Source organism: Electrona antarctica (assembly GCF_951216825.1).
Source record: "Electrona antarctica genome assembly, chromosome: 7".
In the NCBI taxonomy this organism is placed as follows: domain Eukaryota; kingdom Metazoa; phylum Chordata; class Actinopteri; order Myctophiformes; family Myctophidae; genus Electrona; species Electrona antarctica.
Genome location: NC_136812.1, coordinates 36,843,911 through 36,859,314, shown reverse-complemented (window position 1 = coordinate 36,859,314; position 15,404 = coordinate 36,843,911). Strand labels below are relative to the sequence as shown.

The 15,404-nt window shown below is 45.3% G+C and overlaps 1 protein-coding gene across 1 annotated transcript in view; it reads left to right on the top strand.

Moving 5' to 3' along the window:
* The window catches only part of kita (KIT proto-oncogene, receptor tyrosine kinase a), a 43,451-nt gene that overhangs the window by 12,371 nt on the left and 15,676 nt on the right, over positions 1-15,404 (top strand). The window contains exons 6-13 of the mRNA XM_079505175.1: positions 1,039-1,225; positions 2,375-2,490; positions 3,612-3,726; positions 8,342-8,526; positions 13,158-13,264; positions 13,373-13,499; positions 14,229-14,333; positions 14,714-14,824. Coding sequence (XP_079361301.1) covers positions 1,039-1,225; positions 2,375-2,490; positions 3,612-3,726; positions 8,342-8,526; positions 13,158-13,264; positions 13,373-13,499; positions 14,229-14,333; positions 14,714-14,824 — 1,053 coding nt within the window. The remainder of the gene's footprint in view (positions 1-1,038; positions 1,226-2,374; positions 2,491-3,611; positions 3,727-8,341; positions 8,527-13,157; positions 13,265-13,372; positions 13,500-14,228; positions 14,334-14,713; positions 14,825-15,404) is intronic.

The following is a 15,404-nucleotide window of genomic DNA, read 5'->3' as shown; positions in this document are numbered from 1 at the left end:
TCTAGTAAATGTGTGACAGAGACTTTATGACACAGACACCTCGTGTATGACACACACTTTTGCTGTGTGCTTAGTTGAATAAGGATTATTATTATTATTATTATAATGGAATAAACATTAAAGAAAAAAGAAAAAAAGCGAAAGAAAAAACACGGTGCCCTCCTCACGCATTAGAAGGACAATATCAGTCACCAGAATCAAGTTGGGTGTTTTTCCGATGAATCCAACCTGGTTAACACCCTGAACGCCCAGGACGAAGTTCTTTGTCCTTTCTATTAGTAACGCCCGACACTCAGGACGAAGTATTGTCCAAAAGACGAAGTTTATTGATACGAGAACAGATCGCATGGCTGTATATCCCAGGCGCGCCTGCTGGGCTCTCCTCGGTGACGCGCAAGAGTGAGACGTCATCGAAAAACTCCCTCCCCTGTTTAGCTGATGAAAACGAAAATCTTAAAACGTTCATAACTCGCGATCTAAATCATCCCGTCTTTTTATGAAAAAAGATCCTGTGTTAGACGGCGCTCCGCGGTCCAGTCGCTAGTCTCGATAGATTTATTCTTGTCTCTCGTTGTTGTCGATCGACTCTAGAGTGGTGTGGCTATTGTTAGCTGCTACACACACATCAACCACTTCCGCCGGTCCGTCCGGAAAAGGGGTCCGTGTTTATAAATCGACTGGGCGCATGAATGTAATGGATTAAATAACCCTGGCCGTGTTAAAATGGAGTTTGAAGTTACAAACTTTGGTGTTTTAAGCATTATGTTATATATTTTTGAAAAATCGTGAAAATGTGGCGCAAATCTTTGAATTCATACTCAGAGCGAACGTTTTTAACTCAAATCTTTGCTTCTGGGGGGGGGGGGGGCAGTCCCTGGAACAACATATTTTCAGATGGGGGTCGGCGGCCAAATACAGATAATTCTGGGGAGTCCTTGACATGAAATAGTTTGAGCACCACTGACATAGAAACATAGGGTTTTCAGAAAAGGGTTAATTAAAACAAAAAATCTGTCAACCTTTCTTTCCATTTGACAGCCCAGGGCTTCATCCACCTGACGCCGCCGGAGAACAGCACCATCCGCGTGCGCTCGGGGGAGAGCCTGTCCCTGAGCGTGGACATGGAGGCCTACCCGGAGCCCCACAGCGCCACCTGGAGCTTCATGGGCCACGAGCTGAAGAACGCCAGCGACCACGTCATCACCAAACACAACAGTTCACACAGGTACACACGCACACACACACGCACGTGCACACGCACACGCACACGCACACGCACGCACACGCACGCGCACACGCACACACACACGCACACGCACGCGCACACGCACACACACACACACACACACACACACACACGCGCGCACACGCACACGCACACACACACACACACACGCACACGCACGCGCATGCGCACACGCACACGCAAACGCACACACACACACACACACACACACACAGGGAATTGCAGGCGCACACAACATAATAATTCTAATAATAATATATTACATTTTTAACGCAATTTATATTGGAAGTTGGACTTGGAACCAATCTCAAAGTGCAACAACATACTGTAGACACAACGATATAGACGCGTTGTGATGCGCACACAAGCGCACACAAGCGCACACGCACACACACACACACACACACACACACACACACACACACACACACACACACACACACACACACACACACACACACACACACACACACACACACTTCTGCTTGCCCTTAGCCTACCATATTGAAGAATGTGTTCATTACAGCCTCTCAGTGAAATGTAACACTTTTCGTTTCCAACTGGCCCCAGGTCAGTGGGGGTGATTACACAGCAGTGTGACAGACAGCCGCCCCGCGCTGCAATCATCACATGATCCACAATCTGCTGCTGGAGAAATTCATTGGAAATTCATTAAGGCCCCGAGGGTCTCGCACTCAAATGGGCTTTCTGCTCTTTTCCAAATGGAAAGCTATCATTGCATCAGAGGGCTACAATTACCATGAAACATCATCAGCACGGCCGCTATGTCACACATATCAATATTTATTATTGTCATTATGCCAACCCTTCATGTTTGGGATTATGTTATAGTTCATCATGTTAATACATTTTTAAAATCTGTGAAATACACTAACGTTAAATAACATTACTTAAATTAATCTGCATTTACTGCCATTACACATTAGTTTAATGAGTTGCAAACTACAGGAAATCAATTACTTGACATTTCACATTCTGATGAAGCTATTTGGTTTGCAGCTCAATAGCCGCATTGAACGTTTGAACATTTTCTAAAGGTCAATTGGTCGAAAACCCCTTTCACGACATAAATCATTGGTCAATATGTGTTATTGATTCCATCCGCAGGTACAGCAGCGAGCTGAGGCTGGTGCGCCTGAAAATGACTGAGGGCGGAGTCTATACCTTCCACGCCTCCAATGGCGACGCAACAGTCAATCAATCCTTCAGGGTCTTTGTGATCAGTAAGTCACATTTAATAGAATCGACCTTTGACATGTCAGTCCCTCAAGCCACACTGTCTCTGTCACAATCTTTGAAAGATATACACAGTCTGTAATTCTGCCCCGTAAAAGTTTAAATTTATTTTATTTTGGTTCTTTTTTTATTAACATTACTGCTAAGCAGTTAGCTGGTAGCTACTAGTCTTTGACTAATGTGGTTATTTACGCGACTGCACAGGTGAAATAATGTGACATCTGCTTTATTTTCTACTCATTTTCAGAGCATCCTTACAGACTGTATTTGAAAATTGTGGGAGCCAACAGGTCTGTGCTGAGAGACTACCTTTAACCACTTTCAATCTGGCGTCTCTATTTTGGACATTATGGGCAACATGTTCACAATTTTTCAAGATTCAAAAACATAATCTTCAATCAAAACATGTACAGTTGGAGGCCATCGATATTGTCCTTTTCTTTTTGCTGAGGTTTGCGTGATCTGCGCAAACCCATTTTGGGCGGGAACCCCTTTTGGTGTTTTAAACATTATGTTATAATTTAGCTATTGAAAAATAGCAGATCTATGAGCTTGAAGGTCTGCTATTTTTGAAAAATCGTGAAAATATTTATTTCAGAAAACTGGAGGATTTAGAAGGATTTTTTTTAATTTTGAGGTCAGGCCTAAATGGGTCAAATGATAAGGGACAATATCGGTGGCACCCAACTGTAGGAAATAGCACAGCGCAGCGAGCTCACAGCACGGAGCTTGAGAGCTCGTAGAGCTTGTGTTGTGTGCATGGCCAACATGTGAAACAGGGCTTAAGTGGTTAAAGGTTTCTTTTTCCCTCAAGCCATAGAATGAATTTCATTACAGCACCTACTCTAGCATTACAGTCATCATTAATCTTCAATAAGTGACACATTTGCAAATGGATTTCAACCCCCCCTCCCCCTCTTCCAACCCTGGTTTGGTCTACACATCCCATTGAAGTCTGGCATTAGTTGCCTGAACATAGTTGAGATAGTTTCTGATAGATTCTGATTCTGATCCTGTTTGCATAATATACAGTAGTCTGAGACACATTCCCTTGTGCTTGTCATGCGGCTTCAACACATGCTAACTTTGACCTCTGTCCTCATTGCAGGTAAACCGGAAATCGTGTCCCACGAGGGTCCTGTGGACGGACAGGTGCGATGTGTGGCCGAAGGCTCCCCCGCCCCCCTGATTACCTGGTACTACTGTGAGCAGCCGTACATGAGGTGAGTTTGACCTGACTTGATTTAAGGCTTGATCATAACACGCGTTGCACCATAAACTCTGCCTCCCAGACACGCCACATTGATTTAATGTTCTCAGCCCTGAGCCCCAAAGTTAAAGTTACTTCTGCTTCATAGGCATATTGTGTATTCACAAATGAGATACGTACAACGTACAGTATCACACAACTTTGCAAATAAGTTTGCAAATTGGTGCAAATAACCTTGAATTGAAAGTGTATGGTAATATTCCTATCCCACAAACATGTTAACAATTGAAATCATTGTTACAAGCCATTGCAATTAACAGGAGGTAGTGCGGCCCCTTTGGGAATTGGGAGGTTCCCTGCTCGATCCCGGGCTCCCCCTGTGTTAAGCAAGACACTGAACCCATAACTGCTCCCGATGAGCAAGTTGGGGCCTTGCAATGGTTTCCTTCGCAATCGGTGTGTGAATGGATGAATGTAATGCACATTGTAAAGCACTTAGGGTAAAGGTGTTATATAAATGCACCATTTACCATTTCAAGTAAGTAGCGATTTCTCTGCTGTCACTAATTCTCTTCACTAGTGTCATAGGACACAGCGGAACCTACATGCAAACATACTGTAACTTCTCAGTTGTAGTGAAAGGTAAAGGACACGAGAGAACACACTGGAACTGTGTACCCACTCGTAACCATGAGGATCGGTGGAATGATGGGTTGTGGGATTTTGAGTAGGCTGGTGATTGGCCGACTGAGATCAGATGACTCTCACGTGACCAGGGATTGGAGAAGATGTGACTTGTGCTTGGTGGCTAGCAGGCGGTGGCACGCACTGCCGAGAGAGAACCAATCAGACGACACGGTACATGTTGTGTCAAACGTAAAGGATTCGGTGGGAGGGGCACCTTGCTTGGCTTACGGCAACAACACCCAATCTTGTGCCAGCACTGGTGATGAGTGAGGATGACTCATATGCCTGCTTATGAGACTTACAAACTCAAACACATGGCGGATTACCCCCGATGACACAATGACGTGATGTACTACTGTGACACGAGAACGATGGGAAGTTAAACGATACAAATCAGTTTGGCAAAGTACTGCAGCCAGACGCATCTGATTACATGCATAGAAATGCCTGATTTATACGTGGGTTGCACGGAGGTGTTTCCCACCGCCATTAGCCAATCTACAAGCTCGCAAGGCATCACGTCGTGACACCTTGTGAGCTTGTAGATCTGTGGTGTGTGACGCTGTTGTGTGACTAAGTCGTAAATCTGGTGTAGTAGATACTGTAGAGGCAGCTGTGGCGGCGCCTCAGAGTGTGACCTGGGAAAGGCCATGACTTGGTACAGTTCTGTGAAATGTAGAGCCCTGGGGTCCTTTCGGGTACTTTTACTCATCAACCCCCTCCCACCATCGCCCCTTTGTCAGCGTAAAAAATCCCCTGCTCTTGTGACATCTGTGGCGAGGCCAGCATAATTTATGGTATTGTATACTGTAATTTGAAGATACTCAAATAGAGGTGCAATTCCATGGACATTTTTGAGTGGTGCAACCACTCCAAGGAACAGCAATGTCCGTGTTAACCTATGTGTTCGTTCACCTATGTGACTATGTGACTATGAGTAGCAGTAGGGGCAAAAGTGGGGGGGGGGGGGGAATTGCACCACTCAGTTCACACAGGTGTGATTTTTAGATCAGATGTAGCGGTATCATTGTTTAGTGCAGTGGAAAGTAGGTGACGCAAACAGTCATTGTGGCCAGCTAATGGCTTTGTGCATTGAATGGCGGTTAGTGTGTCACGCATTAGCGACCTGAATAGACCTGTGTCGAGTCTAAAGAGACGATGCATTGATGTGTGACGGAACATGACCGCACCTGACTGTCTGTACAGGTAAACAGTATTTTCACAACCTAAGGTTTATTAAGATTAAGATGAAGAGGTTTATTATGAAGTTGTTTGACAGAGACAGACAGTTAACCTTTTCTGTGCCATTACGAGATAATCTTGTGAATAGCCCACAGTGCCAAAACAAGATTACGAGATTTGATTAATTGGCATTAATCCATAATTAAAATAAATGTATTGTGGTGTCCCCCGTGACAGCCACCATTCACCGGCATACGTTGCCATGGTAACCAGTAGCGCACCAAGCAGACAGACACACAGCGTCGCGAGACGCACCCTACGCCTACCTACCGAACCTCCTACCAGTCAGAGTTGATGCCACCGCCTACTCGTCACGGTAACCACACTCACCTGCGCGCCTGAACGAGGGCTATATAAACACCGACTGACTCGCGTGTCAGGGCAGGCTGGTTCACCATGCAGAACGGTTAGACACGCAGTGCGCTCGTAGAGCGAGCCTCGGGTGGTAAGTGGCATAGAAATGCAGCTCCTCTCTGTACCACATTCCTGTATGTCTGGTGAATGGTAGCTGCCACGGGGGACACCACAGTATATATTTTTAAAAATAATTATTATATATTGTTACGTCACGTTAGACAGCCTACATACGGATACGACGTGCACGCGCCTGTGCGTTCATTTATTGCTCCTTTTTCTGCTCAAACTGAGACAAAATCCGGTGTTTGGGAGGTTATAATTGCATTCCTAACATCGCGGGGACCAACACAACTCCATCGCAGGTGAACCGCAGCACGAGACTGTAGTGTGCTGGGGGGGTCCCTTCTTCTACTTTGGTATTTTGTGCATTTGACTGGCACTGGCCTCACGATCCCGCCTATAGTGTAACGGGAGGGAATGTGTTAACCTGACGAGGTGTGGCTTGCAGGTGAAACACTTATCCACCCTCACAGAAACTGGGGTTCAATTCCGGGCATCCGCCTTTGCCGAGGGCTCTGACAAACACAATTGTCCGTGTTCACGGGTGGTGGGAAGCAACCCGGCGGTTTGATGGGGCACTTGTTCAGTGGGTATTCAGAGGAGATAGAATAGCCATGAACCTCCGTGTGTGTTACGATGTCCCGGCGAAGATCCTCGCTGTCAGCGGCTGGTGATTGCAAGTGTATCAAGGCAGGGGTGAATAGTTCTTATAACTATCCCCCCCCCCCCCCCCCCCCCCCTGCCGCAGATGGGTAGGCCTACTTTATTTCCTACAGTTTGCTAATAAACACAGTGGTACGATTTCAGTTCACAACGAACACTTGATTCACTCGTGACTTGTTTCAGCTGTTTCAAGATTCCAGCATGATCAGTGATCAACAGTAAAGAATTTATGAATGTCTATTGTGGCGTAATTGTTGTGGCGGTCGCTTATTCACGTACCATTCATTGCATGCAGAAGGTGTTTTAAGAACTCCACCACATCATGAAAAGTAGACAGTGCAAGTCATTTTTGCTTTGCCATGTCAACCAACATGTCACGATGCAGTGTCAGCATGACACTGTCAATTTCAAAATCATTCCCCTAGAATGCTTTTGCAGTCGCCCTTCCCGACAAGAAAGTCCTCTGCATCTTGTATGTGTTTGTACATCGAAGCACTTGCAGTTCAGGGATGCTGATGCCGTATGCATGACGCATGATTTGGGATCGCACTGAAATGGTTGGCCCACCACGCCCCCCGAGGCTAGAGTCCAGACAGTCTCCAATTGGCTGGCTGTTTCCACAAGGTATAATAATAACGTACGTGCATCCTTAAAACTGCTTTATAAATAAGAGTTTATAATTAGATGGATTTGGATTAATTTGGATAGAGAGGCCCTCATTGTTCTTTTGTACGCAAACTTAGAAGTTAATACCGTTCAGTTCAGCTTTGCTCTCTCCCTCCCTCTCTCTCCCTCCCCCTCTCCCTCTCCCTCCCTCCCTCTCTCTCTCTCTCTCTCTCTCTCTCTCTCTCTCTCTCTCTCTCTCTCTCACACATGTGCGCGCGCACGTTAAAACAATAATGAGCCGTGATACGTCCATGAAAGTATTGCTGTCGGTACATGTCCTCTGGTGTTTGGAAGACGTGAGGAGCACCTCCAGTGTCGAATCGGCAGGGAATTTTTCGTTGTTTTGGTAAAACAAAAGCCATAGCATTTGAACAGGGAACAGGCAATGGCGTAAAGGTGTGACTACGTGACAAAACCCCAGTCATGGGGGAGGGAATCTCAGGGGTACTATTTTATATTCCTATTTTTGTCAGGGGTGCTCCAGCTACCAGGCATATCAAGGGTTGCCTATACTCTCCCGTGCAAACAGTGGAATTTCGCAATGCCAAAATGGGGGGGGGATGCAACAACAACAACAACACATGAAAAGTTACAGAATCAAGGTGGTTTGGCAACGACAGCATCTCCGAAGATGGGGATAAAACAGCAACCACAACAAAAGAGAAGTTACAGTATCAAATGCATCTCTTCTATCACAGAATCTCTCTGGTGGTGTGCACTGTGCTGTGCCAGGGACATTGTGACATGACAACATCTAACGTAATTGTGTGTGTGTGTGTGTGTGTGTGTGTGTGTGTGTGTGTGTGTGTGTGTGTGTGTGTGTGTGTGTGTGTGTGTGTGTGTGTGTGTGTGTGTGTGTGTGTGTGTGTGTGTGTGTGTGTGTGTGTGTGTGTGTGTGTGTGTGTGTGTGTGTGTGTGTGTGTGTGTGTGTGTGTGTGTGCGTGCGTGCTCAGGTGTTCCCAGCAGCTGAACGCCACCCAGGAGGAGCAGGACGTGATCACGGTCACAGTGCTCAGTCCCATGTTCGGGAAGACAGAGGTGGAGAGCAGACTGAATGTCAGCAGGGGGAGGTTCCACACGCTGGAGTGTGTGGCCACCGTGGAGGGAGAGCAGGCCTACACCTTGTTCTCCATCAGCGGTGAGCCACCTTTCTACCTCCTCCCAGTCGTAAAATGACAAACAGAATTACTCTGTGTGTGTGTGTGTGTGTGTGTGTGTGTGTGTGTGTGTGCGTGCGTGCGTGCGTGCGTGCGTGCGTGCGTGCGTGCGTGCGTGCGTGCGTGCGTGCGTGCGTGCGTGCGTGTGTTAGTGATAGTTGAAGTTAAACTGCCACAGTCCAAAGGCCACCGTGTCCCGTGAACCGGAAGTAAACAACGGCTGTTGAAAAAATATATATTAATAACTGTAACCGAGATCATCAGGTCTTTAGTTATGTTATTAATTATTATTATTATTAGTTATGGGCCATGAATAAAGAATTGTTTTGACCAAAAACGCAATCTGGGGAAAGCAAAATATTTCACGGAATGATGATTTAACTCAGATAGCACCACTCGCCATGGGCACTTGCTCGGCTAGCACGTCACCCCAGATCGCCTCTTGGGGCTCAAGCCCTCTTCTGATGACACCCCTGCCTTATTTTCAACATTTCAATTTTAACTTAATGTTTTTAATGGCAACCTGGCAGCGAGTTCTGAATTAGGTCCGCATTCCGCAATCTGATCAGTCTCATGAGTCATGACTGCACATGCCTCCTACAACTACAAGTTCTATTTCACACGATGTGCGAGTTCTATAGGCAACACCCTGCACATTAAATCTCCACTTGCCACATGAGAGGCATGGTGTGCTCCCATCACTCATTAAATCATTAAATACAGTACAAATAGGGTAAACAGGTGTGTCCTGGCGTCGGCTTGTCTCACGTTTTGTTGCCAGTTTCATATACTGTGTCCTTATAATCCCCCACATCACCATCATGAGATTAAAATTAGTGTGTGTGAAACTGTCAGTTGTACAAAATCATTTCACTGTGTTCTCTTACTTAGCCTATGCTAGGTACTGTAAGTGTATTTGGGCAAATTCATACGTATTCTCAAATTAAAAAAGCATTGGCGCGTTTCTGCCTATAAGTATGTATTAGCCATTAGTGTCTTTAGAAAAGCACCTTTTAGGCAGTGGTGGAAAGTACATCCAAGTACATCTACTCATAAGTACTGCACTTAAGTACAAACTGTACTTTTCTATACTTTTACTTCTACCCCACATCTCAGAGGAAAATATTGTACTTTTACTCCACTAACCAGTAAAACACACTAACCACCTCAGCCCTACAGTGTATATATATATATATATATAGTCCATTTGAAAATAGTGATGAGACACATTGTGAGCTTGTAGATTGGGTATTTTGAATACCGAACATCCACTTGTAACAGAGTATACACACAGAGTATCTACATTGCAGTATTGATATTTTTACTTAAGTATGTGAGTTCCATCACTGCCAGATAGAGATAGAGACGCTCAGAAGAGATGTTGAAGGTCGCATAGCTTCTTCCAAATAATCTGTTGTGTAAACATGAGCCAGGAGAGATACCACTAAACTCCATGGATGTGATATAGTTATCACTTTAGAGAAAGGGGTCGACATCAGGTCCTTGTTTACATTATAAAAAAATCTATAATCCTCCCCAGCATTTCAACACAACGGCTCCTCCATCTGCTGCGCGACACCCCGGAGCGCTGCACAAACCCAAACGGCTGAGAAAACTTAGTATGTTTGCAGCCAGGCCCGGAGACAGGGGGGGGGGGGGGGGGGTTGTGTGTGTGTGGCAGAGCATGGGATGGGGGACGACAGCGGGCATGTGGGCGAGTATTACAAGCAGAGTGGCACAGCCAGGAGCGGGCACAGCCAGGCATGGCAGGCCTGTGGGAAAAATGTCCAGTTTTCTTTTCTTTCCACGTCAGTGGGCGGAGGAGGAGGCGTAGAAGGTTACGGTGCGCGACTGGGAGCCCCGGCAGCACCGTGAGCTGCGGTGGAGTGGCGGCGTTAGTGAGGGTGCGTGGCGGGGGGCGGGGTGGGTGCGGGGTGGGGGGCTTTGGTGTCAGTGAGCTGTAGCGGAGAGAATGGAGAGGGAGGGTTTTAGGAGCCACTGACAGGTTTACAGGGGATTAGTTCCTGCAGACTCTGCATTCTCACATTCTGAAGAGGAGAGAAAGCTTCTTATCGCTAAAGAGCTTAGACCCCAATGTACCGAGGAGCTAAACAATGAGGCATCACCCCACTGTACCGAGGAGCAAATAAACAATAAAGCATCATCGCCATACAGCCAGACACAACACTGATGTAATTATTCCTTCGCCACAGCTGCAGGTTGTAACAGTGCCGCGGTAAAATGCACTCTGTCATTGGATGGAATATTAAACCATTTAATTGGTTAATTCTGTGTGGACAATGATAAACAAAACAGAGGAGTTCGGGAAGAAAAAGACCAGAAACAAAAACAGAAGCAATATATTGCACACAAACAACCAGATTGTTTTGATTAGCAAAAGGCAGCAGAGGGCCTTTAAAGATAGACGTATTCTGTACAAGTGTCATTTTCAACTCATCAGTTGAAATGTATCATGTTTCAACACTTTGTGAAGTGCTACAAATTGGTCCTTCTGTATTCCCTCAACAGCTGAAGTAAGATCTTTTCACGCCTAGTAATTACATGATCCCACGAAACGTGTGTGTTCGTGTTCCTCACGCACACATGCCCACCTGCTGCCCGGTTGCGCTGTGTTATGAGCATGCAGGTCGGCTGTTTTCGAAAACCTTTTGAGCTGTTGAGGAAGCAATTACAAATTCCATGAGTGAGTTTGCGCAAGCCTAGTGAAGGCCAACCAACTCTGTACGCACCTCACAACACTGCGGTAGACTACATACTACACAGTAGCCGCGGCTGGCGGCAAGCATTTGGCAGAGGCATGTATTTACAGCAGATCTCCAGTAGTGGTAAAAATACTCACATTTTTTAAAAAGTAAGTAAAAGCATCAATACTGCAATATAGAAATACTCTGTTACAAGTAAAAGTCTGGAATTGAAAGTTTAAAGTACTAAAGTATTGCTATCAAAATTTACTTAAAATACCAAGGGGGGGTAGGGGGCACGGTGGCACAGTCGGTAGTGCTGTCGCCTCACAGCTAGAAGGTCCTGGGTTCGATTCCCACTCGGGACGCTGTGGGTGCTGGCGGCGTGTTTCCTCCTCCGCGTCATCAATGCCCATACCCGAGGCGGGGTTGGCGAAAGGGCCCTTCTGTGTGGAGCTTGCATGTTCTCCCCGTGTCCCCTAGGGTAGGTACCCTCACAAAAAACATGCAATAATCCTGGTCTCTAAACTGCCTCTCCCTGGCCAGCCGGGGCGCCCGATGGAGGGGAAAGGAACTGGTTGGAATAACGTGTTCCTTCCAGGGGTGAAAAATGGGTTACAAAATCGTGGGATAAAAATTATAAAATACCAAAAGTAAAAGTACTAATTCTGCAGAATGTCCCATTTCAAGTTATCATTGTGAGCTTGTAGATCAGCTATTTTCGAATGGCTAAAACGTACAGTATAGGTTGAAGTGGTTAATGTATGTTTTGTAATAATAATCAAAATCTACAAAGTAACTTCTGTCCAACTCAGTATCGAGTAGCCACGCCCTTGTCTCTGGTCCCACGTGGAAGTTTCCACTACTTTTATGTAGTGGAGTAAAAGTACAATATTTGGATCCGAGATGTAGTGGAGTAGAAGTAAATGTATTGGAAATTGTATATGCTAGTACCTCAAACGTTTTGTAAATGTACTTAGTTACTTTCCACCACTGCAGATCCCCATAGTTAATCAAAGGAACGTAGCCTCAACCAGTTTTTTCCAGTCATGGTTTAGAATACAATGGTTTAATATGCTGTGTCAAGTGTGTTCCATCACAGTACTCACTGTACGCACACATCATTTGGAACACAGAGTTCAAAGCCACACCCTAGGTGATGGAATGAAAAACGGTCTAAACCGCTCCTCCTTTGATGGTATGACTTGTTTATGTGTTGTTACTTGTTTGTGCAGTCGGTCAGTGTGCCTTCAGAATCTGAATGATCCAGAATCCTGTCACATCACAGGTTTATAGGTGTGAAACAGTGGGTGATTTTTGTATTTATTTTTTCGTGCAAACTCCATCGTTTTTGGTATTTCCATAGAAAGAGAAAGGGGAGGCAAGGGGAAGAGAGAGAAAGATACATAAAAAAACAAGAAGAATTCATAGTATATCTATCTGGTGCCTATCTGGTATAATTTTGTTTCCTCAGACTCTCATTCTATTTTTTTCAATGTATTTTTATTGTGGCTCTGAAATTTCACAGCTGAACAATCGCCATTCAATGTATATAGAACCACACATTTTTATTTTTTAAACACAACACAGGAAAACAACCACAATACGGACATTACAATGCACAGACAAAAAACAAAATACAAAATACAAAAAGAAAACGAGTACACCACAGTCTTGACATGATTGTACATTACAGGTCACCAGAGTCTTTGTTATTCACTACCGTTACAATAAGGTACATTGAAGTGCAGTCTAGAAGGGTCCACTGTATCTAAGACTGGTTCCCATACCTTCGTGAACCCTTCCATGTTATCACGGAGGAGATAAGTCCATTTCTCCAGAGGAACCACAGTCATTACCTCCTTGTCAGACTCTCATTTTGTTGTTTTCTTTCTATGTCTGCCATTCAGAGAGGACTGTTACGCATGAGTTGTTCACTCCATTGCTGATCGGATCTGTGTCTGCAGCATCGCTCCTCTGTCTCATCCTTATCGTGTTGTTCTACAAGTACATGCAGGTAAGACGTTACGTTATGTATACACCACTGCACCTCAACATTTCCTCACGGAAACTCCCTCTCGTCGGCTTCTGTGGTGACCTGTCTCCCTCCTTGCCTTTCTGTCAGAAACCCAAATACCAGATTCAGTGGAAAGTTATCGAGGGCATCCATGGGAACAACTATGTGTATATTGACCCCACCCAGCTACCGTACGATCACCAGTGGGAGTTTCCTCGAGACAAGCTGCGTTTCGGTGAGTATCCCACAACAGCCCCCATGACATCACCAAAACCATCCCCATGCCTGTGTTCTCTGCTTTCGTTTAGAGTTAATTAATAAGGTGACAATTCCAGTGGTTAGGAGGTGCTCATGAAGTCAAAAACAAGATTAAATGTTTGTTTGTGCCACAGGGTAAAGTAGCCAATGCCAGAGTAAAGACAAAGTTATAGGCATGAGCATTAATGCAACACCAGGACAATGTGTGCATTGTTCACTTCCTGCACCTGGAATGAACTGTATGTTTAATGGTTGGCACACACAGGGTACAATTGCACACAGTAGGATCTTAGAAGTCAGTTGCATAGTCAAATGTGCCGTGTCCCGGTAATGGAACAGTGCAACCGCAGAGGCCTGGCCTGAGGGCCTTTTGTGATGATTGATAGACACTGCGTGTTTGCTGTCTGGTCATGGTGGTGACTATCTGTCTCTGGTCATTTCAGCCGTCTCCATGGCCCATTAATGATGAAATACCCCCTTCCCACCCCACCCCCCACTCCCTCACTGCAAACATGCTATTGTTGACACTCACAGGGTGTTATTTTCAACCACCTCTCCAACAGGATCTGGCGTGTCCGGGTACCTGTGCCTCCCTCGAGGCTCAAGCTCAAGTTTTCAGAGGAGCCCTGGCCCCATGCCAGTGAAAACAGGACCGCGAATAACAGCCGTGTGTCTTGTCTCCTTGTGCCTTTTCATTCCACCACAGGCAAGACGCTGGGATCCGGGGCCTTCGGGAAGGTGGTGGAGGCCACGGCCTATGGGCTGTCCAAGGCGGACTCGGTCATGACCGTGGCCGTGAAAATGCTCAAACGTATGTTAAGCCATAAGCGTGGATGACACGCATGCAAGTGAAAAGAAGATAAAAAGAGATTAAAATGACTTTCATTAGACTATAATATTATCTATTTGGCTAGGTGCACAGAACGGCTGTGTGCTGGCAAGGGCTTGTGAATGTGTAACTAGCAGCTTAAGTGCAGAGATCTGTTTTTACTTTTTAGATGCATTAGACCTGGAAGAAATGTTATATAGACACCATAAGTTGTGTGGTACTTTTTAATTAACCCAAAATATATATATATGGTATCCAGCAAAATACCACAACTGTAGTACTAGGCAGATTGAGTTGGTTTCATCCCGGGAGTGTTTTTGGTTGCTTCCTGACATTCTGACTGCTCAATTCCATCTCTGCAGCCAGTGCCCATGCTACCGAGAAAGAAGCGCTCATGTCTGAACTCAAAGTTCTCAGTTACCTGGGAAACCACATGAACATCGTCAACCTCCTGGGAGCCTGTACCGTTGGAGGTGAGAGGAGCTGCCATGGGTGGATTAAAGGACAACTTTAGGTTTTTTCCAACCAAGGTTCATGTTTAAGGTTGTTATTAGAGAAAGTAAAGGATGAGTGTTCATTTTCTTTCATTTTCTGCTTTCTTTCGTTTTAGGGATTGTAGCTGTTTTTGACAGGAGGGCGGGGCATTCGAACATGGGGCTAAATATGTATTGTTTGACAATTTTACATAGAATTATATAAAACTCTTCCAAAATGTTGAGCAATCTATAACCAGTGGCCCCACTGCAGGTGAACAGGTACTGTAGCTTTGCATGAAGCTCAAAACTAAATGTATCCTCCACACTTTCTGTATTAGATCAGTACTAGAAGTCCATATGTGCTTTCAGGGGAAAAAAATGTAATGTCCATGGATCCAATGTAGCTATTTTGTCACAAGCTCTTTTCATTGGTTATAATATTCTGTCGGGTAGCATCCTCATATATTCAAAACAGGATCAGGATTCAAATTCAAAAGTAGCAGATCTACTTGCACCACGTTTTAAGCTTGTGGATCTGCTACTTTTGATGCTTTTGTGTGGTGTAGTATGATAAAGT